The 22,686-nt window shown below is 33.6% G+C and overlaps 13 protein-coding genes across 16 annotated transcripts in view; 12 read left to right on the top strand and 1 right to left on the bottom strand.

Moving 5' to 3' along the window:
• Cbp53E (Calbindin 53E) overlaps positions 1-22,686 on the bottom strand; it is a 46,304-nt gene that overhangs the window by 12,911 nt on the left and 10,707 nt on the right. Inside the window, exon 1 of one of the 3 annotated variants that reach the window (XM_088049881.1) lies at positions 7,054-7,084. The exons of the other annotated variants lie outside the window; for them this stretch is intronic. The gene's annotated coding sequence lies outside the window, so the exon portion shown is untranslated. Of the gene's footprint in view, positions 1-7,053; positions 7,085-22,686 lie in introns of those variants that run through there. 3 annotated transcript variants of the gene reach the window in all.
• LOC148181838 (B2 protein-like) lies at positions 7,497-8,093 on the top strand. The gene is made up of 2 exons (XM_088049889.1): positions 7,497-7,605; positions 7,653-8,093. Exons 1-2 carry the CDS (start codon positions 7,552-7,554, stop codon positions 8,001-8,003), a joined length of 405 nt encoding a protein of 134 aa, XP_087906015.1. The 5' UTR covers positions 7,497-7,551; the 3' UTR covers positions 8,004-8,093.
• On the top strand, positions 8,374-10,580 carry LOC148181839 (B2 protein-like). Of its 2 annotated transcripts, XM_088049886.1 has the most exons (3): positions 8,374-8,461; positions 8,509-9,018; positions 9,775-9,862. In XM_088049886.1, the coding sequence occupies exons 1-2, from the start codon at positions 8,408-8,410 to the stop codon at positions 8,863-8,865; spliced, it is 411 nt and encodes a 136-aa protein (XP_087906012.1). In that variant the 5' UTR covers positions 8,374-8,407; the 3' UTR covers positions 8,866-9,018; positions 9,775-9,862. The 2 variants fall into 2 exon arrangements, with proteins under 2 accessions (XP_087906012.1, XP_087906013.1); XM_088049887.1 differs by lacking the exons at positions 8,374-8,461; positions 8,509-9,018 and adding an exon at positions 9,437-9,699 and having other exon boundaries at positions 9,775-10,580.
• LOC148181840 (B1 protein-like) lies at positions 10,539-11,059 on the top strand. Its single transcript, XM_088050511.1, has 2 exons — positions 10,539-10,586; positions 10,632-11,059. Exons 1-2 carry the CDS (start codon positions 10,539-10,541, stop codon positions 10,992-10,994), a joined length of 411 nt encoding a protein of 136 aa, XP_087906637.1. The 3' UTR covers positions 10,995-11,059.
• On the top strand, positions 13,039-13,607 carry LOC148181841 (B1 protein-like). The gene is made up of 2 exons (XM_088049888.1): positions 13,039-13,129; positions 13,174-13,607. Exons 1-2 carry the CDS (start codon positions 13,079-13,081, stop codon positions 13,528-13,530), a joined length of 408 nt encoding a protein of 135 aa, XP_087906014.1. The 5' UTR covers positions 13,039-13,078; the 3' UTR covers positions 13,531-13,607.
• On the top strand, positions 14,259-16,018 carry LOC148181842 (uncharacterized). The gene is made up of 5 exons (XM_088050525.1): positions 14,259-14,279; positions 14,348-14,437; positions 14,479-15,832; positions 15,897-15,926; positions 15,969-16,018. The coding sequence occupies exons 1-5, from the start codon at positions 14,259-14,261 to the stop codon at positions 16,016-16,018; spliced, it is 1,545 nt and encodes a 514-aa protein (XP_087906651.1).
• Obp99a (Odorant-binding protein 99a) lies at positions 16,285-16,837 on the top strand. Its single transcript, XM_088049885.1, has 2 exons — positions 16,285-16,409; positions 16,455-16,837. The coding sequence occupies exons 1-2, from the start codon at positions 16,311-16,313 to the stop codon at positions 16,809-16,811; spliced, it is 456 nt and encodes a 151-aa protein (XP_087906011.1). The 5' UTR covers positions 16,285-16,310; the 3' UTR covers positions 16,812-16,837.
• Positions 17,043-18,304, top strand: LOC148181844 (uncharacterized). Its single transcript, XM_088050535.1, has 4 exons — positions 17,043-17,090; positions 17,133-17,577; positions 17,628-17,869; positions 17,914-18,304. The coding sequence occupies exons 1-4, from the start codon at positions 17,043-17,045 to the stop codon at positions 18,265-18,267; spliced, it is 1,089 nt and encodes a 362-aa protein (XP_087906661.1). The 3' UTR covers positions 18,268-18,304.
• On the top strand, positions 18,645-19,161 carry LOC148181845 (B2 protein-like). Its single transcript, XM_088049891.1, has 2 exons — positions 18,645-18,713; positions 18,757-19,161. Exons 1-2 carry the CDS (start codon positions 18,666-18,668, stop codon positions 19,111-19,113), a joined length of 405 nt encoding a protein of 134 aa, XP_087906017.1. The 5' UTR covers positions 18,645-18,665; the 3' UTR covers positions 19,114-19,161.
• Positions 19,399-19,956, top strand: LOC148181846 (B1 protein-like). Its single transcript, XM_088049892.1, has 2 exons — positions 19,399-19,512; positions 19,556-19,956. The coding sequence occupies exons 1-2, from the start codon at positions 19,465-19,467 to the stop codon at positions 19,910-19,912; spliced, it is 405 nt and encodes a 134-aa protein (XP_087906018.1). The 5' UTR covers positions 19,399-19,464; the 3' UTR covers positions 19,913-19,956.
• Positions 20,343-20,973, top strand: LOC148181847 (B2 protein-like; the record flags this gene model as incomplete). Its single annotated transcript, XM_088050547.1, has 3 exons — positions 20,343-20,618; positions 20,666-20,678; positions 20,876-20,973. Coding segments are annotated over 3 exons (387 nt in total), but the record flags the coding sequence as incomplete, so codon positions are not given.
• LOC148181848 (uncharacterized) lies at positions 20,998-21,444 on the top strand. The gene is made up of 3 exons (XM_088050559.1): positions 20,998-21,039; positions 21,089-21,249; positions 21,297-21,444. Exons 1-3 carry the CDS (start codon positions 20,998-21,000, stop codon positions 21,442-21,444), a joined length of 351 nt encoding a protein of 116 aa, XP_087906685.1.
• LOC148181849 (B1 protein-like) lies at positions 21,853-22,458 on the top strand. Its single transcript, XM_088049893.1, has 2 exons — positions 21,853-21,953; positions 22,004-22,458. The coding sequence occupies exons 1-2, from the start codon at positions 21,906-21,908 to the stop codon at positions 22,355-22,357; spliced, it is 402 nt and encodes a 133-aa protein (XP_087906019.1). The 5' UTR covers positions 21,853-21,905; the 3' UTR covers positions 22,358-22,458.

The raw sequence follows: 22,686 nt of genomic DNA on the forward strand, positions 1-22,686 counted from the left end.
CCATAGAAACAATACCGAATTCTGTTTTTCCATTGGCTAATATTTAGTCTCGTGCGATTTTCGACATTCTTTCTTCACTAAAATTCGAAATATTGATAATTTTCGTACCATGGCAATGAAACCTAAGAAAGTTACTATTTTTAAGTTGTGTATTAACTCCACCAAATTGCAAACTTGTGGAGCAAAAGACAAAAATTTTAAAAATCTTAATTTTTAAGGCCAAGCAAAAATTTCCTATAATTTCTTATAATGTTCTGGAAATTCGGGATTTAGAAATATCTTGACGTCTACAGTAATAAAAAGTTTTGTTAATTTATAATACACTACTTATTATATGCAGACAACCAAAACTTTTCAAAACAATGTTTCTAATGTTTTCAGCAATGCCTGATTAAAACGTACATAGATCTTAAGCATTTTTGCACGCGAAAAGAACCGATTAAAGTAATTTTGCAACAATTATAAAGCTAAAAATAAATAAAAACAAATACAACAACAATAGATAAAATGTTCCACAATAGAAGAAACCGCCTAAACGAAACTACTAGTCTTGTCTTTCATTGCTTCATAATGGATTTGACGGAAAAGGCATCCGATAGTAAAGATGAGGCCAAAAAAATGCGCCGTGAAGACAAGTTCTCCAAAGGAAACTGGGTATGAAGCCGCTAAATATTTCCATATGTGTTTAGACAATTGGGCACCAGTTTAAAATGTTAAAATATTGGGACTTGCACTGCTGCGATTAAATTTTCTTAGATATGTGTAAATCCTTGAGATTAAATAAATGTATAAAATTGAAGAATTAGTAATTATTTGTGAAAACGTAAACAGGGCGGTTAAATTGGATAAAAACTTCTATGGCATACTTTAGGTTGCCCAACAATCATAAACCATTTAAACTAATTTTCAAAAATTTGTTTCTAATAAAAAAAAGATAAAAAACCTTTTTCCTTTAAGTCAGGATTATGATAATTTTTCTAAAACGTGTAATTTTTGATAATTTTTCCCCATACCTCTTTTTTCAAGGACTAAAAGTACTAAAAGCCTCACCAATATAAACCGCGCAGTATTAACTACTTCAACAGAAGAACTCGAAAATGAAACTCCAATCACTGTGTCTCTTTTCAGCAGCTCTTGTATTTGGTACTCTGGTAAGAACTCCTATCTTTATTTAAAGTCTTCATTTTTCTTTAAAAGGGCACGCTTACCGACAGGCAAAAATACGATCCGAACTAACTCAGCATGCAGAGAAAAAACTGGTGTCACTGACGAAACAGATCCATGGTTTACTAACGATTGGAGCAAGGATCCCGTGAAGAAAACCTACGTTTTCTGTTTATTTCAATATCTGTATCTGACCGATAAACGTGGTAGACTCCATCTTGAAAGATTACGAGTTTTGACTGACCAAGCAGCTGGGGACGATGGCCTAAAAGCTGATGAAGCTTTTGACAAATGCACCGAGGTGTATGAGAAACATCCGGAGGACCTCGTTTTTGAAGTCGCAAAATGCTTCCGTTTGTATTTAGAGAACTGGTCACCTATTTTCATATACAGGCTGATTCTTATTAATATTAATAAAAGAGTGCGTTGACATTTTTTGAGCATGTGTGTTCTTACTCCATACCATTTTGCTCAAGTAAGAAGAAATTGCGCGCTTTGCACCGGTGAACGTCATTTTGTTATTTGCCACCATGCAAAACAATGAAACAAGCTCACAAAATGTGTTCATGCGTTTTGTAACAACCGCAATCCGCAAATCTAACACTTACACCTGATTTGACAGATGACAGATTAGAGACAGCGAAGTTGGGGTCCAAAGGCGTATCATGTGGTAACATTTCGTGGTAAAACAATATAATTTTAATTGTCCAAAATGTGTTTTGACTTCACTAGATTTGCATCATTTCAGTTCGCATTAATGGTGCATAACAAGTAGCAGTAATTTAATGTTCAGTATTGCCGAAAAATAACACACTAGAACAGTCTTTTTGTTACATATACATTGTTACCATGGTCGGAAAGGTAATTTTGTGCTAAAAACACCTTAAAAAGATATTATGTCTACGTCGTCAAAAAAACAAAATATTCAATTTTTTATTGCCTTCCGTTGAACACTTACGGTTACCCCCAAAATCGTCTCCAATTTCAAAGATAAAATTTTGTAATTTTGCATAAGCTGATGGTTGATCAAGCTCCACAATCTGTCGCAAAAATTTGCTTTTCATCACTATTTTTGTTTAACATCGCGACGCTTAAGAAGTGTAATTTTTAAAGATTTTTTGAATTTTTGCGGAAATACTCTCGAATTCTTTTCAACATAACTGTGATAAAAATACCTATTTTAATTTTTAATCTTATACAAATGGTGTTTAAGATTTTAGGAAAAAACGCTGTTTTATTAAGTTAATATTCAAAACCACGAATAACAATAAATGCAAACTACGTTTACACCAAATTTTAAAAAGTCTCTTAATTCATTTGTATGAAGGTCAATTTTGATTAACGCGGGCGTGTTTTACTTATTGGACACTAGAAATCGTTAATTAACAACGAAAAAGCGACAATTTTACAAAGTAAGATTTTTGTTACAATCTAAAGCAAACAAAAGGATAGTTGACATTTGTGACATAGATGTTGATAGTTTAGTGTAAACGTTGATTTTAATTTTGACGTTGTGAATTTGGAAACTAACTTAAAAATAAAACAGCATTTTTTCCACAAATTTTAAACACAATTTGAATTGAATCTTAAATGACAACTGAGATATTTTCAACACATTTGTATAGCAATTTTAAAAAAATAACTATTGTGCATTAATAAGAGCGCAAAAATTCACATTGCTGTTTAAGTTAGGCAGCTCCTACGTCGCGCGGAATTCTTTCAAAATCTGCGATGTGAATTGGAGCTCGAAATATACACATTATTCAAGAGGTACACGGTGTTTATAAATGTTTCTAGCATCAATGGTGGCTATGAAATGTCAAAGAAATTTGCCGCTCATTATAAATGTGGGTTTAGATTTTTCAACTGACATTTGTAGTTAACCTCAATCATGGAGCAAAGTAAATTTGAGAAGAAAACTGTTCTAGTTGTGGTTTAAAATCTGAAAATCATAAATTTGGACACAAAACCGTAACTGAGACGTCGTTGACGTAAGTAACATTATAAATAATTTTCAAGATAGTTATATTCACTATGAAAACAAAGCGGCAAAGTAGTGCACGACAGGAATTCCAGAGTCACCCTTGATGCTAGAAACATTTATAAACACCTTGTAGTTAACCATTTATTAAAATAAATCTGTGGAACATTTGTTTAAGTGCCTTTTGGCCGTTTTTATGTTTAAAAAATAGAATATTCTTTACTTTTTTTAAATTTGTTCGTCGAAAGACAATAAAAAAATTAATAACTTTTTTTTTGACGACGTAGGCATAATGACTTTCTAGATAGTTTTTCAGCAAAAAAATACCTTTTAGAAACCATTTTCAGAATGTTTGTAACAAGAAATTTTTCTAAAATTGTTCGACTGTGTAATTAATTAATACATGCACCCTAACCCCCGTCAATTCTACGCTTATGTGCAACACGTTCAATTAGTAGCAAATTGTATTACGCTATACTTAAAAATTTGCAAAGCCGTCTATGATTAATATTAATAAGAATAACTCTGTATTAGATTAAATAAATGTTGAGAGGAATTATTTTTTCTTTTATAAATTCCAATTTTAGAATTTGGTAAGAAACTTTATGGTGTTTTCAAATAGATAAAAGTAAACCAGAATGTATACAAGAAAGAAAAGTCACTGATGAAACCGAAAACGAACTACGAGAGAACAATTGGAGCTCATATCCTGCCAAGAAATCTTACATGTTTGGTTTTTACAAAAAATTAAACATAATTAATGACAATGACAATTTGAATAAGAAAAAATTGAAAAGTATGGCTGAGGCCCTTTCAAGTCAGTGGCGCAAAATTGCGTTGACGCAGTTGCTAAGGTAGCATTAATTTGATTAGGGTTGCAACTGTAATTTCCAATGCCGCAAGTTAACATGAAATCGGACCCTCAGCCAACAAAATAAAAGTAAAAACAAAAAATTTTGTATACCACCGTAAAGCTTTCTATAGAGCTTTCAAAAAAGGTGCCATGTCTTTTATCTATCTTTAAAAATTAATGAAATTAATTTTACCCTTCGGAAAGGGGACCAATGTAAAATAGTTATTTGTTTCACTAGGCTAGAAAATGGTCTTTTGGAAATGCGAAGAAAGTATTGAAATCCGAGCCCGGAGGGCGAGGATTTCAATTTCCGAGCATTTCCAAAACATTTTCTAGCCGTGTCAAACACGAAATTTTGTGCGCCGACAATTATTAATAGTTATTTATTTTGACTTTTGATTTGAATTTGAAACGCCATTCCCTCATTTAGGGGAATTTTATCAGCTGGGAAATAGGTTGGTAGCATCCCACTCAAATCAAACGATTGCAGATTAATTTAAATTCAAATGTGTTTCAGCAACTTTTTGTGGTATCTTTGCTTAATTAGTCTATCTTTATTATTTTCGAAGGTCATTGGCCTCCAAATCGGCACACAAATTGACACAATTGACATTTATGCAGCGATGCCAACCTGCAAAATAAAACCAACTATTCGAAATGTCACTTTTGACTGCCTAGACATTCAAAAGGTGATTTTCTTGCCGCAAATGAGTATCACAAATGCTATGAAAAATGACGGAGGCGCACAAAGGTATATTACTTCTATTGTATGTCCCACTTCAAACTAAAATTGACCTGTCTCAGCTTTTTTTGAAAATTTACGGGTAAGTGCCTCAAAACGCCTCTGTGTAATTTTCGTTGGCCCACTCTGTATATTTATAATTAAATAAGTGCATCACGAAAATTATTGTTTAAAGCTGAAACTTTTATTTTTATTTATTTAGGTATTAAAACTACAGAGAAAAAAAATGAAAGTTTTTTTTTAATCAATCAAAGAGGTACATTAGTTGCATGTACCTTCAGAGTAATAATTATAAAAGAAAAACTGCAATAACGTCTTCGATATAAAAAGGTTGGTGTAATCATTTCCACGTCGAATTCGAAATAATCTGGTTAATAAAACACCAAACATTGTTTCTCTTTACAGTAGCTTTCATCGCCTATGCTCTAATAAAAATTTCCAACATCCTTCACCAAAATTCGTAATTTTGATAGTTTTAGTTCTACTGCAATGAAATTTGGGGAAGTTACTTTTCTGCGTAGTTTATTGACTCAACCAAATTGCAAACTTGTAAAACAAAAGACAAAATTTAGAAATGTTCAGTCTTAAGACAAAACAAAAATTTTCGACATCCTACAATAAAATTCGTAATTTTGGTAATTTTAATGCTACAGCAATGCAATTTAAGCAGGTTACTATCTACAAAGTGTTTATAAATGTTTCTAGCATCAAGCGTGGCTCTGGAATTCCTGTCATACACTATTTTGCCGCTTTGTTTTCATAGTGAATAAAACTATCTTGAAAATTATTTATTATGTTATTAACATCAATAACGTTTCAGTTACAGTTTTGTGTCCAAGTTTTTGATTTTCAGGTTTTAAACCACAACTAGAACAGTTTATTTCTCAAAACTTACTTTGCTCCATGTTTGAGGTTAACTGCAAATGTCAGTTAAAAATTGAAACCCACATTTGTAATGAGCGGCAAATTTCATTGACATTTCATAGCCACCCTTGATGCTAGAAACATTTATAAACACCTTGTATAAGTAGTGTATTAATTCAACTAAACTGTAAACTTATGGAGCAAAAGTCACAGATTTTAGAAAATTTCATTTTTATAACGAAGCAAAAAATTTTAACATCCTCTACTAAAATTTGTAATCTTGGCAATTTTAGTGCTATAACAATAAAATTTGGGAAATTTACTATCTTTGAGCAGTGTATTAACTCTAACAAGTTACAAACTTGTAGAGCAAAAAACAAATTTTAAAAATTTTTATTTTTAGGACGGAGCAAAAATTATCGACATATATTCTACCAAAATTCTTAATTTTGGTAATTTTAGTGCTTAGTGCTACAGCAATAATATTTGGCAAAGTTCCTAAGTAGTGTATTAACGTTACGAAATTGCAAAATTTTGGAGCAAAAGACACAATTTTTGAAATTTTTTATTTTAAAGACGAAGCAAAATTTGTTTCTCTAAAATTCGTCATTGTTGTAATTTTAGTGCTACAGCACTGAAATTTAGAAAGGTTACGATTTTTAAGTCATATATTAACTCTTTCAAATAATAAAATTGTCCAGCAAAAGACACTGATTTTAGAGATTTTCATTTTTAAGAAGCACATATTTTTCACATCCTCCACGAAAATTCGTAATTCTGGTAAATTTAGTAGTACAACAATGAAATTTGAGGATATTACTATTTCTAAGTCGGGTATTAACTCTACCAAATTGCAAAATTGTAGAGCAAATAAAAACAAATTTTAGAAAATTTTATTTTAAAAGCGAAAGAAAAATTTCTCTCATCCTCAACAAAAATTCGTAATTTTGATAATTTTGGCAGTACAGCAATGAAATTTGAGGATGTTAATACATCTTTCTGAGTAGTGTATAAACTTTTAAAGCAAAAGAACAGAAAGAAATTTTAATTTTTCAGACAAAGCAAAAAATTTTTTATGCTGTAAATTCTCTAAATTCTGTACATTATTTATTATCAATTTATTCGAATTCTCTAAATTTTTAGCACTCTTTGAATTTCCTGAACTTTATGAATTGACCTCATTCGTTTAATTTTTAGACTTCTATCAACATTCTGTGTGATATGAATTCTTTGAATTTTTTAGATTTTTTAAATTTTTTATTTATAGTATAATATTAAGTATTAAGAACGGTAATTCAATTCAATTATGATTATAAAACTGAAAATGTTACAAATAATTGACATTGGCTGTTCCTCAATAATTCCTAAAAAGTAAAAAAAAACACTTTTTTTAAATGACTTCTTTTTTATTTTTACTTTCTGTTCTAGGTACTTAAATTTGGTACTTACCGTTTTGTTTATATTAGTACCCAGTAAACCCTAACTTACTGTTCCAACAACAAACGCGGTAACTAAGCAAAATTGTTCTATCATGCAAAAAAATTATTTGGGAATTCCTCATTTACCCTTCTACTCAATTTTGAATGCATTTATTATCGCTCTACTTAAATATCATGACGTCAAAAATAATAGAAAGTATTTTTAATAATTATTACTATTATCTGCAAACAACAAAAAAACCATTCAAAATATTTTTTCTAATGTCTAAAAGAACTTCAACTTCAATTTCTGCAGCTCTTTAGCACCATTTTAAAACGGTATAAAGTATACCTCCACGCAAAAAGAACCTTTTAAGGTAATTTTGCAACAATTATCCAGCTGGAAACAATTAAACCCAACCTTTTAAAGTAATTTTTATAGTCCGCATTTTGAAAAAAGACCGATAATTTTTTCCTTATAAAACGGGCGCTTTCAACTTGTACCTCCACATCAGAAGAAACTGCCAAAATGAAACTACTAGTACTAAGTTTCATTTTAGCAGCACTCATTATTTCTACTCTGGTAAGCACTTTTCTATGTACCCACTTTCTTCATTTTACTTTAAAAAGGCTCTCACCGAAGAGCAGAAGAAAAAACTGGATAAAGTCAGCCCCCCATGTAGAGAAGAAACTGGTGCTACCCAAGAGCACCGCGAAGAATTACGCCAGAATAATTGGAATAACGATCCTGTTAAAAAATCTTATGTTTTCTGCTTATTCAAAAAGCTGAAACTGATCGATGAAAATGGGAAATTCAGTAAGGAAAAACTAATGGATCTGACTGAAAAAGCAGCCGAGAATAAAGATGAGGCCAAAGAAGTTTACGAGAAATGCGCCGTGAAGAAGAGTTCTCCAAAGGAAACAATGTATGAAGCCGCCAAATGTTTCCATCTGAGTTTAGACCATTGGTCACCAGTTTAAAATGTTAAAATATTGAGAGATGCACTACTGCGGTTAAGTTTTTTGGTGGCGTCCATTTCTTGGGTTAAATAAATGCATAAAAATGAAGAACTAGTAATTATTTTAGAAAACCTAAACAGTTGAATTGGATAAAAAGTTGTATAAGTTGTATAAGTTCACGCGTTAGGTATATTCTCCAGCAATCAAAAACTTTTTAAAATAATTTCCGAAATTTTATTTCCAATAAAAAAGATAAAGAGAAACCTTTTACGTTTAAGCCATGATTATAGTAATTTTCCTAAAACGTGTCATTTTTAATAAATTTCCTCGATAAGCCCTCCCACTTTATTCACGGCCTAAAAGTACTAAAAGCCTTACTAATATAAACCGCGCCGTGTTAACTACTTCCACAGAAAAACTCAAAAATGAAACTCCAAACACTGTGTCTTTATTCGACAGCTCTCCTATATGGCGCTCTGGTAAGAACTCCTTTCTTTATTTTCAATGTCTTTATTTTACTTAAAAGGGCATGCCAACTTCCGAACAAATGGATAAACTGGATGCAATTACACCTCCATGTAGAAAAAAAACTGGTGCCACTGAAGAAACTAGCTTTGATCTATGGCTTAACGATTGGAGCGACGATCCCGTGAAGAAAGCTTACGTTTTCTGTTCATTTAAAGCTCTGAAGCTGGTCGATGAAAACGGAAAATTCAATACTGAGAAATTTAAAACTTTGGCAGAAGCAGCAGCACGGAGTAAGAAAGAAGCGGATGAAGTTTATAAGAAATGCGCCGTGGAGAGAGGTTCTCCGGAGGACTCAACGTTTGAGGCTGCTAAATGCTTCCATTTGACTTTAGAGAACTGGTCGCCAATTCTGTGAGACCTAACTTTCAGCTGTATTTATATTGTTTTTGCGATTAAGTGAATTATGAGGAATTACTTTTTTTCTTTTACAATCAAATTTTAGAATTTTTTAGATTTCCAATCTGTTGAAAGATTTGTAGAAGTGATCGATCATACTGCATATCGTCAGGTAATAAAAAAACCTTTTAATATCCGTGATGATAAAAATAAACAGTGCGATAATATCTCTATTATATAACGTCCGATGTAAACATTGCTACTTTTACAACGAAAAATTCTGTCTTTACAAAAATTTAAACATAATTGATTGTAATTTTTTGTTTTTTTTTTTTCAAATAAAAATTTGTTATTTTGGTAACTTTTATGTTATCGCAATAAAATTTGGAGACTTCACTAAATTAAACATGTTTATCAACTCTACCAAATTAGAAAATTCTAGAGCCGAAGAAACAGTTTTTGGAAATTTTTATTTTGTAAACGAACTAAAAACTTCCAAATTTGAGCTAAAAATTTGTCATTCAGGAAATTTTGGGGATATGGCAATAAAACTTTCGGACTTCACTAGTTCGAACATGTTTATAAACTTTACCAAATTAGAAAATTGTAGAGCGGTTGAAACAGATTTTGGAAATTAGTAAACCAGCAACGGAATTTTTTTTTATTACTCCTATAAATCAACCACATGCATGCAAATAAAAACCTTTTAAAATGTTTGTTATGCAAGTAATATTGCGATAACTTTTCCCATATAATAAAACGCTCGATATAACCATTTATTGCTAAAAAAAACTGCAAAATGAAACTGCAAACATTGCTTGTATTCACAGCAACATTCATAATCGGTGTCCTGGTAAGACCTTTTTCTTTCTAATCTTCATTTCAAGTACAAATATAAAAAACCGAATAAATAATTTAATTTTTGAAGGCACTAACTGAACAACAACTTAAAAAACTGGACGAAGTTAACAAACCATGCATAGAAAAAACTGGCGCAACCGAAGAAACCGGCAAGCAAATAACAAACAACCAATGGACCGGAGATCCTGTGATGAGATCTTACATGTTTTGCATGTTTAAACTGCTGGAACTAGTCGATGACAATGGCGATTTCAATAGCAAAAAACTGAAGAGTTTGGTTGAAACAGCAGCGGACAACCAAGAAGAAGCAGATGCTGTGTATAAAAAATGCGCTGTGAAAAAAAACTCCGCGGAGGAAACAGCTTATGAAGCGGCGAAGTGTTTCCATCTGAGTTTGAAAAAGTTCTCGCCCGTTTTATAAATTGCAAATTGATTTTGCTTGAGTTTTTGTTGTTCTTGGAATTAAATTAATGTAAAGTTAAAGAAACAATTTGTGTTTTTATCAAAGCCAAAAACGAACGGAAGTGACTATTTTCCGCACTAGTACGTAAATTAGGTAAACACGTCTCCAGGTGACATAAAACCGATTAGGTATAGCAGCCGTCAAGATAATGTAGCGCTGACCTGCTCAGATGACTTGACTTTTAAGGGTTTTTACGACGGTGCGGTTGGGGGGTCATATAATGTCTCTAACAGCCACTTAACATAAACAACTGAAACGCGTCAATTTTGTCACTTTTTCTCCGATAAACTTTCCTACCATGCAAATTCAATAAAATTTCTACTATAAAACATTTGAAGCAAACTTCATTTCGAAAGAAAACTGCCAACATGAAAATAGTTCTGGGTTTCTTTTTATCACTTCTAACCTGCGCTCTGGTAAGATTTTTTTCTTTATTTACTTTTTTCATTACATTTTTACAGGCAGATTTTCCAACGTGTGAAGAACGAAGAGAACAATTCTATAAAAATGACCCGGACTGTGTGAAGGAATCTGGAATTTCCAAGGAGATGTATGATAGAATTGACAACAACAAGTATACCGGCGAACCCGAAATGAGAAAATATATTGCTTGTATCTTGGTAAAGTTGGATCTAGTCCGTGCAAATGGCGATCCAAATTTGGGATATTTGAAACATCTGACTATTCAAGTTGCCAAAAACCAAGAGGAAGCTGATGCTATTGTTGAGAAATGTGCCCAGAAGAAACAGACGGTTGAAGAAACAGTGTATGAACTCGACAAATGTTTCCATAGTTACTACCCCAACTTTGCTGCTGTTAATTGAAACGAGACATTATTGTTGAATTGCATTTAACAAACTGTTCAATAAAGAGTAACTTGCTAACATAATTTTGTTTAGATCTTACTTCGAGTTCTATAAAGAGATAAATTTAAAGTGGACGAACAAAATTTCAAAGTTTTGCTAAAAAAACCTTATTCTGATAATTTTAATGCTATGGTAATAACATTTAAGTAATTTACAAGTTCAAACATGGTTATCAACTCTATGAAATTAAAAAGTTGTAGAACAAAAAAGACAATGTTTGAAATTTTACTAAAAATTTCAATTTTTGAAATACAAATTTGTTATTCAGTTACTTTTTAGGCCATGGCAATAAACTTTGTGGACATTACTAGTTTCAGCATGTTTATTAATTCTATCAAATTACAAAGTTGTAGATTGAAAGAGACGATTTTTGGAAATTTTTGTTGTAGACAAACTAAAATTTTCGATTCTTGGAGTAAAAAATTGTCTTTCTGGTAATTTTCGAGCTATCGCAATAAAATTTAAGGACTTTACTAGTCTAAACATATTTATAAACTCTACCAAATTAAAAACTTGTAGGCCGAAGGAGACAAATTTTGGAATTTCTTATTTTGCAGACAAACTAAAACTTTCAATTTTTGAAATAAAAATTTGTTAATTTGGTAATTTTTGCTCTATGACCATAAAATTAGGAAATTTACTGGTTTCACTAGTTCGAACATGTTTATAAACTCTACCAAATTAAAAGATTGTGGAGCAGAAGAGACAAATTTTGGATCTTTTTATTTTGAAGACAAACTAAAATTCCCATTTTTGTAATAAAAATTTGTCATTCTGCTAATTCTTGAAAAATGGCAATAAAAATTAGTGCCTTTACTAACGTGTTTATAAACTGTACCAAAAATTAGGAGATTGTAGAAAAAAAAACATTTTAAAAAATTTTTTAATTTGCAGACAAACTAAAGAATAAAATAAAAATTTGAAATTTTCGTTACTTTCGCACTATGGCAATAAAACTTGGAGACTTCACTAGTTTGAACATGTTTATGAACTCTAGTAAATTAGAAAATTGTAAAGCGGGGAAGACAGATCTTAGAAATTTTGATTTTGCAGACGATCTAAAAATTGCCATTTAAAAATATATATATATTTTGGTAATTTTTGCGCTTCGGCAATGAAATTTGGGAATTTTACTGGTTTGAATATGTTTATAAATTGTACCAAATTAGAAGATTGTGGACCAAAAAAGACAAATTTTAGAATTTTTTATTTTGCAGTCAAACGAAAAATTCCCAATTTTGAAATAAAAAAATGTCATTGAGGTAATTTGTGCGATAAGGCAGTAAAATTTAGTAACTTTGTGAATTCAAACGTGTTTATGAACTGTACCAAATTAGAAGATTGTAGACCCAAAGAGACAGTTTTTAAAAATTTGTATTTTGTAGACGAACTAAAAATTTTCATTTTTAAAATAAAAAATAATTTTCCCGCTATGAGAATAAAATTTGAAGGCTTTACTAGATTAAACATGTTTATAAACTCTGCTAAATTAGAAAATTGTAGAGCGAAGAAGAAAGATTTTAGAAATTTTTATTTTGCATACGAATTAAAAATCACATTTTTGAAATACAAATTTGTTATTCTGGTAATTTTTGCGCTATGACAATAAAATTTGGGAATTTTTCTAGTTTAAACATGTTTATAAACTGTACCAAATTAGAAGATAGTGAAGAAGAAGAAACAAATTTTGAAAATTTTTATTATGAGGACGAACTAAAAATTCCCAATTTTGAAATAAAAATTTGTCATTCTGGTAATTTTTGCGCTATGGCAATAAAAATACAAATATCTAGCAGAAACAAAGAGTGACCAAAGAAGAAAAAATAGCAATAATGGATGGTCGATCTGAAAATTCCAAATAAATTACACACTAAAAACGATAATGTCCACCTAACAACACAATTAACGGAAAAATTAAGTCATAAATAACTAAAACCCGTCACTGTCGACACATTTTCCCTGATAAACTGCCCCACTTTATCAAAACGATAAATTTCTCTATATAAAACCTTCATTGAAACATCGACAAAAAAATCGCCAAAATGAAACCACTAGCACTGGGCCTCCTCTCGGCACTTCTAATCCACGCCGTGGTAAAAATTTTCTTTTATTAACTTCTCTGATTTAATTTTTACAGGCAAGCTACCCCACCGCCCAGGAACGGAGAAAACAATTTCATGAAATAGACCCATTTTGTATTAAAATGACTGGTGTTACCCAAGACATCCGCTTAAAATTACTTCACGACGAGTTCACCGGAGAACCAGTGATGAAAACTTACGTTCATTGTCTCTTATTGGAAATGGACGTAATCGATGAACATGGTCAGTTGGATTATGGATATCTGAAATATTTGGCTCGAGAAGCTGCCGGTAGTGAAGAGGAAGCTAATAAAGTTTTTGAGAAATGCGCCGTGAAGATGGAGTCCGCAGAGGAAACGGCTTTTGAGGTTGATAAATGTTTCCATTTAAATCTAAAGAACTTTGGAGAGTAAAGTTATAATAGTTAGTTGCACTGTTAACTTGTATCAGTTTTACAAGAAATAAAAAGTCAACGACTTCAAATAAAAAATTGTAATTACAGTCGGCCTCGGAGATTCAAAGTTAGATGCTCACGTGGCTTTCAAAGTCGACTTTCTGTTAGTTATATTGCCAGCGCCTGCATAATGCAAGCATTAACATACATTAAAGGTTAAAACCATTGAAATTAAAATAAAATAATCGTGTTTACACAGCCAAGATAAAACAAACTTATTAAAAAGTTCGTTAAATTTTCATGCACATATTTTAGACAAAACAATTTTTCATGGTCAACGAATCTCAAAAAACCATGTCGAAAATATACATCTCTTATCTTTTTCTCCATGGTAACATAAATCATGATCATGAATGAAAAAGGTCGAACGAAATTTTTCGGAATTGTTGCCGAGTTTCGCATGGTTACAAAAACTCGTTCTAAGAGCTTAAAAAACAGTTTTGTGTTTGATGTGTTCATTCCATTTGAGGCTTATCGGATGAAGCCTCAGGGAGATTTGTAGAAGTCCTTAAGTTTCGTAGCTTCCGGAGGAACGCTCGTTAAGAACATTATTGGGAACGTCGGTATAATATTCAATGGAATCGGCTCATATTTATCTTTTATAAAACGGTTCCCGGGAGATGTTAAGAGCGAAACTGATGACGTTTCGTATATAAGAACAATCGAACGCAAATAAAAACTACCTCAATGGCTTCGCAAACAAGTTTCGCTAAGTAAACAATGACTAAAACTAATGACAAATAAACACCAAAATTATGTGCATATTTTGCTGATAGTGCCGAATTTACATTCATGGCCACAATGTTCTTGAATTTAGTGTAGTTTTGGCCGAAATCATGACAAAGTTGGCTCTAATTTTCGCAGGCGTAAGTAACTCAGAAGACTTGATTTCTAATTTTTTTTTAAGTTTCTGATTCAAGGAAGCTGGGGGCAGCTTTCCCCGCTCATGGGCGTTATCAGACCCATTTTAGAAAACAACGGGACCTCCGAATGGTTGGAGAAAATTAGTCCCCATCCTGGAAATCAAACTAATTCAACGGGAAATCTTTCCAACATTCTTGAAGCAAAAATCAGTGATCTGTTAAACATTACTGACGTGGCAATCAATGACTCAGATCAGAATGACAGTTTTACTACACCTGAGAGCAAAAATGACGGATTTGACGATACTGATGACAGGTTTAACACAACTGAGACTGCTGATACTGAAAAGTCATTATCAAATACTACTGAGCCAAGTAACGATGACTCTGATGAAACTAAGCCAACTCGTGGCACTGAGTTTACGACTACTAACAATTCCGATTCAAATGAGAGTTCTATTGATATGACTCTAACCAGTAATAATGAAACTGAACCAACTCGTGCCACTGGGTCTACGACTACTGACAAATCTGACTCAAATGAGAGCTCTGATGTCATGTCTTCAACCGGTAATGGTGAAACTGAGTCAACTCATGCCACTGAGCCTACGACTACTGACAGTTCTGACTCAAATGAGAGCTCTGATGTCATGACTCCCACCAGTAACGATGAGACAACTGACAGTGTGACTCCTGCTGACATTGACAGCTTTGAAACAACTGAGAGTTCTGATACTGAGACAATAAACGTTAACACCACCACCAGTTTCCGGTTACCAACAACTGAAGATTTTGAGGTGGCCAACGCGACGACTCCTTCACCACCCGAACCGACCCTCCTCGAAAAACTCGTCTCAAGTTTCCTTTCGTACAACAAGGAAGTCGTCAACTCAATCTTTGACTTCTTCGGGATTCGACCGGGAGAAAAAGTCAACACCCTCAAGCTAACAATGAGAATTTTGGAGTTGTACAACCTCAACTTCACCACTGTAGTTCCAGTGTGCTACTTCGTCCACGCCCAAAGCTTGTCGCTGAATTCCCTCAAACGCCAAATTCTGAGTGAGCGAAAATCTTGCCTTTTTGAGCCAGTGGCAAAAATCAAAGAGAATATGAACGCCACCAAGAGTGACATTAAAACGATGATTACCGGAGTCCGAGAATTTGTCAAAGATATAGCAAAACCAGACAAATTGGCGGCAATTTTAAAACTCAATTCGCAAGAAACTCGAGTTGTCTTGGATTTGGGCCAAAGACTCGCTGCTGCGATTAACGAGAGCGCGGCTCTAATTTTGATCCCCACGTGCATCCTCACAGAAACTGTTGCCGCAACGAAGCAAATGCAGACGGAACTAGAAAACACTTGGGTCTGCATAAGGAAACAAATGGAGAAGAGCAGCCGTGGCTGAAAAAATGTGATAAAAGCGGCTATAAAATAACAATAAAATGTCTCTTAATTTTGCAGTTTATTTTATTATCTCGTCGTTACCAATAAGTGAGTCAACACGTAATTTACGAACTCATTCGTTCATTTAAGGGCAGTTTCTCTTTACGACGCGTCACCTTGAGACCGCGAATAAAAAATGAGTTGAAATAATCACTTAATCAACCACGCAACAATGGTAAGAGTCCAGTTCAAGGTTTGCTCTCTTTATGCATTTTTGTCCTTTCTCTTAATCCGTAACGGAACGAAGACATTACCAAAAAACGCTGTCATTATTTATCCCACGAAATGAACTCGGGGACACTTAAAAAAACAACATTTGTCAAATTTGGAAGGACGCCCGAGGGTGACGTCGAGTGTTCCTCGACATCTATTAATCGTGTGCGAAGACGCAGAAAAAAATAACGGTGAAGACGACTTTTTTACGATTGAAGTATGTATATAAGACTGTCAAAAGACCGATGGCTTCAGAGTTGGTTCCGCATCGAAATGAAGACTTTTATTGTGGTTTGCGCCTTGTTCATCCTCGCTCAGGTACGATTCTCTTCACTTAATTCGTTGTTTTATTCCCGTTTTCAGGCAGAGATCACTGAGGAGCAGAAGAAGCGGCTGGAGAAGTACTCGAAGGAATGCCTGGAAGTATCCAAAGTCGAGGACTCGATCCTGAAGGAAGCGGAAAAAGGAGAATTTCCGGATGATGCCAAACTGAGAGTCCACATTTTGTGCGTGTCGAAGAAGCTTAACCTCATCAACGACAAAGGCGAGATTCAGAGTGATTACATCATGGAAAGGCTCTCTTCCCAGATCAAGAACAAGGAGGAGGTGGAGAACTTGGTGAAGCTGTGTCTCGTCCAGAAGGATACGGCCGAGAACACCGCCTGCGAGATGGGAAAATGTCTCAAGAAAAACCTACCAAAAGATGTTTCTCTTTTGTAAATATAAAATAAACATGTTTTTATAAATTGAGTGTCTCTTAGACAATCGTGTTAACAATTAAAAATTTTAATCGACAACAAGGTCCTCCATGGTAAATCAGTTTACGCCTCAGTTGAAAAACACAAAGTGCAGAATCCTCGTGTTTCTATTGTTATAAACCGAGCATGCCCTCTCAACAAGTTATAATAAAAGTATCAAATTTATACAATCAATACTACTGCGGTCAACGCCATGAATTTTTCGTTCTTCGTCTTAACAACCCTCGGAGTGTTAACTCAGGTAACTAAGTCCAACTCGTACTGTTTTAGCTTTTTTCTTCAGGTCAACGGCCTGTTCAACATTTTGAATTTAATTAAATCCATCACCCACATAGACAGAGGCGGTGTCTGGGCGATCAAAGTCTTCGAAACTCTTCCAGTAAAGTATGTCAGATCGAAAGTCCATCCTCTGCTTTTAAATGATTACCAAAACCAATCAAACCAATTTGTCCCTGGAAATGAGATTGTCAGTGACGCTTTATGGCAGCAGTGGAGCGAGGAATGCATAGCGGAAACTGGTGGTAATCCGAATGAAGTCATTGATAACGATTTGTTCGAATTTGGGGTGTGTTTTCTTAAGACACATCGAGGGATTAGCAAGGAAGATGTCAAAGAACACCTTTTTTTACGTCCGTTTTTTTTAGATGATTTGATTGTGAGGGTTGAGCGGTGTGCTGACATGACCTCCCCTTTTGTTAAAGTCAGTTTGGTAAATTGTCTAAGACACAGTATCACAATGTTTCTGAAATAAGCAAAAATAAATCACGGTATTGCAAAGAGATTTTGTTTATTTACCCTCCTAAAGATTGGTTACCATGCAAATACCAAAAGTCAGAGGTGACGCGATTAAGATCGGTAAGCATAAATATTTATTATCGTCGGAAAATTCCACTCAAAATAACCACTGAAATTGATAACTCCGGCTATATTAAGCTCGCAATTTTTATTGTTCAATGTCTTCACTTCTTTACCATGAAGCTCCTCATCGTTTGTCTTTGCGTCACCTTCGCCACTGTTCTGGTAAGTATTATTTTTCCACCTACGTCTCTTACCCGGACAATTAGGCAGTGATTGATGAGGGCCGAACTAAGTCATCCACCTGGGGCATCGAATGCAAGAAAGAAGTTGGTACGACTCAAGAAGACATGAATAGTATCAGAAGCAACGATATTGACGATGCCACTGACAAAGTAAAAGCTCATCTTTTGTGTTATAACAAGAAAGCGGGAATAATGACGGACTCCGGGAAGATTGACGAGGACTACGTCAAAGAGAAGTTAAAACTTGTGGAGACCGACGAAGAAGAAGTGGAGAAAATTCTGGAGAAATGTGTAGTTGATAAGAGCACTCCTGAAGAAACGGCCCTGGAATTTTATAAGTGTATAAAAAAAGAGGCGCCTACATTCAAACCCGTTTGAAAGATGTAGAGATAACGAAATAAATTTTTTTAGTGTTGCCAAGGAGTTTTTAATTGACCTCTAATTACTAATTACGATCCAAATGCATAATATCAAAGGTGAAGTAATTATTATTGACGAAACATTTTTCTAAAATAAATCATTATAAAGCTAACTCACACTATGTATATTAAGCTCTCAGTTTTGGAGGCCTTCACTTCTTCATCATGAAGCTTCTTATCGTCTGTCTCTGCGCCACGTTCACCACAATTCTGGTACGTACCATTGTCTTCTTATTGTATTTCTCATTTCACTGATATTTAGGCCTTAAGTAAAGTAGACAGAACAAAGATAAGTACCTGGAGCAAAGACTGTCAAACTCAATCTGGTATCACTGATGCCGAAATTTTGGTACCACCATGAAACTTCTAATTATTTTCTTTTGCGTCACTTTCACTACAGTTCTGGTACGTTTTGTTTGTTATTTTGTAATCTAATTTTTTGGCTTAGAGTTTAACTGAGGATCAACTAAAGAAGTCAGTTAGAGTGAGCCAACAATGTAACCATGAAAATGGACTTACAAACGAAGATATTGATAGTGTCAAAAATAGTACCGCGTTTAAAGATGCCAGTCCGAGGATGCGAAAAACTATGATCTGTTACCTTAAGAAGACAGGATTAATGAAAGAGGATGGAAAACTCGATAAGGATCAAATTAGAACAAAATTGAGGGAGATTGAAGATGTCGAAGCAGAACAAGAAAAGTTTATGGGGAAATGCGTTGTTGAGAAAAGTACTCCAGAAGAAACAGCCTTCGAATTTCTCAAGTGCATTAGGGAGAATAAAGCGTCATTTAGTCCAGTTTAAAATTTGTGTAACTTAGAACTAAGTTAATAAAGACTTAACTTAGAAAAATGAGGTCTCTATCTCTTAAACTCCTGTCAAAAATTAGAACTAGACTCCAAATCGGCAATTTTTAAAGTTATAATTTTTGAAGACAGAAGAAGAGCCTAAATCCAATCAATTTTATTAATACAATTTCTTCAAAACACTGTCAAAATATTGCTTAATCACAAATATTGATAACATTCAAGTCAAAGTTGATAAAAATTGATAACCTCTCCACTGAAAAAATTTAGTGCATCGCAGAAAATTTGTTTATTATAATTCTACAATCAACTAGCTCTGTTCCACTGCTGCCAAAATTTTAGTACCACCATGAAACTTGTAATCATTTTCCTGTGCGTCACTTTCACCACAGTCCTGGTAAGTATCGTTTTTCACTTTCTAATCTAATTTTAAATTTTAGAGCTTGACTGAGGACCAAAAAAGAAAATCTCTCAGTTTGAGCAATCAATGTCGTGCTGAAAGTGCTATCACAGCGGATGATATCGAGAGTATCAGAAGTAGTTCCAAGTTTAGAGATGCTACCCCCAGAATTCAAAAGCATATGGTCTGTTTCCTCAAAAAGGCAGGAGTGATGAAATCAAATGGAAAACTCAACAAGGAGCAAATTAGGACAAAATTGAGAAGTGTTGAGAACAACGAAACTGAAGGAGAACAGCTTATGGGAAAGTGCGTGGTAGACAAGAATACCCCTGAAGAAACAGCCTTTGAGTTTCTCAAGTGCTTCAAGGAGAATAAAGCGTCTTTTAGCCCAGTTTAAAGTTAGTCTAGTTTAGAATTAGGTTAATAAAGACTTCGAAGAAAGTGGCGTCATGTTTTATACATAAACTCCTGGAAATGACCCTAATTTCTCATCTTTGTTTTTAATACAACTTCTCAAAATTGCTGTCAAAATATTGCTCAATCACAAGCATTGATAACATTTAAGCCAAAGTTGAAAAAATTGATAACCTTTACACCAAAAAAGTTTACTGCATTGCAAAAATTTAATTAATATACCTACTTCTACAATCAACTAATTCTGCTGCCAACATTTTAGTACCACCATAAAACTTATAGTCATTTTCACCACAGTTCTGGTACGTATCACTCTTCATCTTATTATCTCATTTCGAATTTTAGAGTTTAACTGAAGACGACCAAAGAAAAAAGTTTATCAGCTTGAACAATCAATGTCGTGCTGAACATGCAATGATATCGAGAGTATCAGAAGTAGTACCGCGTTTAAAGATGCCACTCCCGGAATTCAAAAGCACTTGGTCTGCTTTCTTAAGAAGGCAGGAGTGATAAAATCAGATGGAAATCCCAATGAAGAGCTAATTAAGACAAAATTGATAAGTGTTGAGAATGACGAAACTGAAGGAGAACAGCTCATGAAAAAGTGCGTGGTAGACAAAAGTACTCCGGAAGAAACAGCCTTTGAGTTTCTCAAGTGCTTTAAGGAGAATAAAGCGTCTTTTAGCCCAGTTTAAAATTGATCGAGTTTAAAATTAAGTTAATAAAGACTTCAAAGAAAGAAATCTTATGTTTTTTAAACTTCTACAAATAAATAAATTTGAAAAATGTTCAAACAATTTGACTTGGAAAAATAGAACTAAACTCGTCAATTTTTAGAATCAGAATTTATGAAGACGAACAGTCTAATTTTCCATCTTTTTTTAATTCAACTTTTTAAAACTGCTGCCAAAACATTGACCAATCGCAAATGTTGATAAAATTCAAGCCAAAGTTGAAAAAATTGATAACCTTTGCACCGAAAAAATTTACTTCATCGAAAAAATTAGTTTAACAGATTTCTACAATCAACTAACTCTGCTCTAGTGTTTCCAAAATTTTAGTACTACCATGAAACTTATAGTCGTTTTCCTATGCGTCATTTTCACCACAGTTCTAATACGTACCGTTCTTCATTTTATTATCTCATTTCGAATTTTAGAGCTTGACTGAAGACCAAAGAAAGAAATATTTCAGCTATAACAATAAATGTCGTGCTGAAAATCGTCTCACCCCGGAAGATATCGAAAGTGCCAGAAATAGTACCGCGTTTAAAGATGCCACCCCGGACTTCAAAAGCACTTGCTCTGCTTCCTCAAGAAGGCAGGAGCAATAAAATCAGATGGAAAACTCAATAAAGAGCTAATTAGAACGAAATTGAGAAGTGTTGAGAATAACGAAACTGAAGGAGAAAAGCTTATGGGGAAGTGCGTGGTAGACAAGAGTACCTCTGAAGAGACAGCTTTCGAATTTCTGAAGTGCTTCAAGGAGAATAAATCGTCGTTTAGTCCAGTTTAAAATTAAGAATTAATTCACTTATTTCCTATGAAATATTATGATGAATAAAAGTTTGAAAAACTGTCAAAATCTGTCTTCTCCCAATAATAACAAATACCTCTAAAAATTTGTGAAACTAGAGACAAAAGTTATTCATTTTATCGTTAGTCGGTCTATTGTTTAAAATCTGTTAAAATCTTCAATTTTAACATTAATGTCAAACAAAAGAAAGAAAAACAAATGTTAAATTGTCAGTTTTAACAAATAACTTAATTTTCTACTGTTTCATCCAATCAGATTTGCATTATAAATAAACAAACAGTAAAACTAATCATGCCACAACAAACAAAGAGATAAAAAATATCAATAGTAATTATCAAGTTATTAAACCCCCGTTGACCCAAAAGCCAAAGATTTCCTAACAACAAACCGATAATTCTTCTATAAAAGAACAATTCCTCGCCACCATAATCTAATCAACCATGAAGCTCCTCCTCGTCTTCTTCGCCGCCGCTGTCGTAACAGCTTCAGTAAGTCAATTCTCCACTCTTTCCTCTCCATTTTTCACATGACCTTTAAGGCTATAACAGAAGAACAGAAAGCGAAATGGAAGAAATGGAGCGAGGATTGTCAAGCCCAAAGTGGAGTGACCTCAGAAACCATCGACAAGCTAAGAAACAACCAATTTGACACGGTTGATGACAAAGTCAAGAGCCACAGTCTGTGCTTCGGGAAGAAATCAGGACTAATCAAAGAGAATGGTGAAACGGACGTGGAGGAAGTGAAGGCTCGACTCCACCGGATTCTGAGCGATGATGCTGAGGTTGATAAGATCGTCAACAAGTGCGTCGTGAAGAAGGCGAGCCATGAGGAGACCGCGTTTGAGGTGTTCAAGTGCTTGAGAGAGAACCAGCCGAAATTTAGTCCTGTTTAAACGGATTTTTATTTAAAATGTTTTTGATAAACTGATAAAGATAATTGCAGTCTTATTTTTGTCACTCCTTAATTATAATGAAAATAAAGATCTTGAGAGACTGTAAAGTCAATTCTGTGCCCTAAATCCTGTTTATTTAAGTAGAAAAACGAAAGAGAAATCATATCTGCTCAAAACTAGATTTAATAAAAAAGGTAAAGGAACGGTTAAAGTAAATTATCAGAAGTGGAAACAGTCTGCGTAATCCAGTTTACACTACAACTAATGAAGTTAAAATTTGTTTAATTATTAAGAATTTTCCGGACGATTATAAAAACCAAATTAATTTC

The sequence above is a fragment of the Gnatocerus cornutus genome, chromosome 1 (genome assembly GCF_029298725.1).
Source record: "Gnatocerus cornutus isolate USDA-ARS CGAHR chromosome 1, icGnaCorn1.1, whole genome shotgun sequence".
Taxonomy (NCBI): Eukaryota; Metazoa; Arthropoda; class Insecta; order Coleoptera; family Tenebrionidae; genus Gnatocerus; species Gnatocerus cornutus.

What these genes read in the sequence shown, in the direction of transcription:
- LOC148181845 (XM_088049891.1), top strand. Translation starts at nt 18,666, where the DNA reads ATGAAACTTCTAATTATTTTCTTTTGCGTCACTTTCACTACAGTTCTG. An exon ending in TCACTTTCACTACAGTTCTG is followed by an intron (nt 18,714 to 18,756) that starts GTACGTTTTGTT and finishes TTTTTGGCTTAG; the next exon opens with AGTTTAACTGAGGATCAACT.
- LOC148181838 (XM_088049889.1), top strand. Translation starts at nt 7,552, where the DNA reads ATGAAACTACTAGTACTAAGTTTCATTTTAGCAGCACTCATTATTTCT. An exon ending in CACTCATTATTTCTACTCTG is followed by an intron (nt 7,606 to 7,652) that starts GTAAGCACTTTT and finishes TACTTTAAAAAG; the next exon opens with GCTCTCACCGAAGAGCAGAA.
- LOC148181849 (XM_088049893.1), top strand. Translation starts at nt 21,906, where the DNA reads ATGAAGCTCCTCCTCGTCTTCTTCGCCGCCGCTGTCGTAACAGCTTCA. An exon ending in CCGCTGTCGTAACAGCTTCA is followed by an intron (nt 21,954 to 22,003) that starts GTAAGTCAATTC and finishes ATGACCTTTAAG; the next exon opens with GCTATAACAGAAGAACAGAA.
- LOC148181842 (XM_088050525.1), top strand. Translation starts at nt 14,259, where the DNA reads ATGGCTTCGCAAACAAGTTTC. An exon ending in TGGCTCTAATTTTCGCAGGC is followed by an intron (nt 14,438 to 14,478) that starts GTAAGTAACTCA and finishes TTTTTTTTTAAG; the next exon opens with TTTCTGATTCAAGGAAGCTG. An exon ending in ACAAATGGAGAAGAGCAGCC is followed by an intron (nt 15,833 to 15,896) that starts GTGGCTGAAAAA and finishes TTAATTTTGCAG; the next exon opens with TTTATTTTATTATCTCGTCG.
- LOC148181840 (XM_088050511.1), top strand. Translation starts at nt 10,539, where the DNA reads ATGAAAATAGTTCTGGGTTTCTTTTTATCACTTCTAACCTGCGCTCTG. An exon ending in CACTTCTAACCTGCGCTCTG is followed by an intron (nt 10,587 to 10,631) that starts GTAAGATTTTTT and finishes ACATTTTTACAG; the next exon opens with GCAGATTTTCCAACGTGTGA.
- Obp99a (XM_088049885.1), top strand. Translation starts at nt 16,311, where the DNA reads ATGTATATAAGACTGTCAAAAGACCGATGGCTTCAGAGTTGGTTCCGC. An exon ending in CCTTGTTCATCCTCGCTCAG is followed by an intron (nt 16,410 to 16,454) that starts GTACGATTCTCT and finishes TCCCGTTTTCAG; the next exon opens with GCAGAGATCACTGAGGAGCA.
- LOC148181846 (XM_088049892.1), top strand. Translation starts at nt 19,465, where the DNA reads ATGAAACTTGTAATCATTTTCCTGTGCGTCACTTTCACCACAGTCCTG. An exon ending in TCACTTTCACCACAGTCCTG is followed by an intron (nt 19,513 to 19,555) that starts GTAAGTATCGTT and finishes TTTAAATTTTAG; the next exon opens with AGCTTGACTGAGGACCAAAA.
- LOC148181839 (XM_088049886.1), top strand. Translation starts at nt 8,408, where the DNA reads ATGAAACTCCAAACACTGTGTCTTTATTCGACAGCTCTCCTATATGGC. An exon ending in CTCTCCTATATGGCGCTCTG is followed by an intron (nt 8,462 to 8,508) that starts GTAAGAACTCCT and finishes TTTACTTAAAAG; the next exon opens with GGCATGCCAACTTCCGAACA.
- LOC148181844 (XM_088050535.1), top strand. Translation starts at nt 17,043, where the DNA reads ATGAATTTTTCGTTCTTCGTCTTAACAACCCTCGGAGTGTTAACTCAG. An exon ending in GGTAAATTGTCTAAGACACA is followed by an intron (nt 17,578 to 17,627) that starts GTATCACAATGT and finishes GGTATTGCAAAG; the next exon opens with AGATTTTGTTTATTTACCCT. An exon ending in TCACCTTCGCCACTGTTCTG is followed by an intron (nt 17,870 to 17,913) that starts GTAAGTATTATT and finishes CCGGACAATTAG; the next exon opens with GCAGTGATTGATGAGGGCCG.
- LOC148181848 (XM_088050559.1), top strand. Translation starts at nt 20,998, where the DNA reads ATGAAACTTATAGTCGTTTTCCTATGCGTCATTTTCACCACA. An exon ending in TATGCGTCATTTTCACCACA is followed by an intron (nt 21,040 to 21,088) that starts GTTCTAATACGT and finishes TTCGAATTTTAG; the next exon opens with AGCTTGACTGAAGACCAAAG. An exon ending in TGCTCTGCTTCCTCAAGAAG is followed by an intron (nt 21,250 to 21,296) that starts GCAGGAGCAATA and finishes AGAGCTAATTAG; the next exon opens with AACGAAATTGAGAAGTGTTG.
- LOC148181841 (XM_088049888.1), top strand. Translation starts at nt 13,079, where the DNA reads ATGAAACCACTAGCACTGGGCCTCCTCTCGGCACTTCTAATCCACGCC. An exon ending in CACTTCTAATCCACGCCGTG is followed by an intron (nt 13,130 to 13,173) that starts GTAAAAATTTTC and finishes TAATTTTTACAG; the next exon opens with GCAAGCTACCCCACCGCCCA.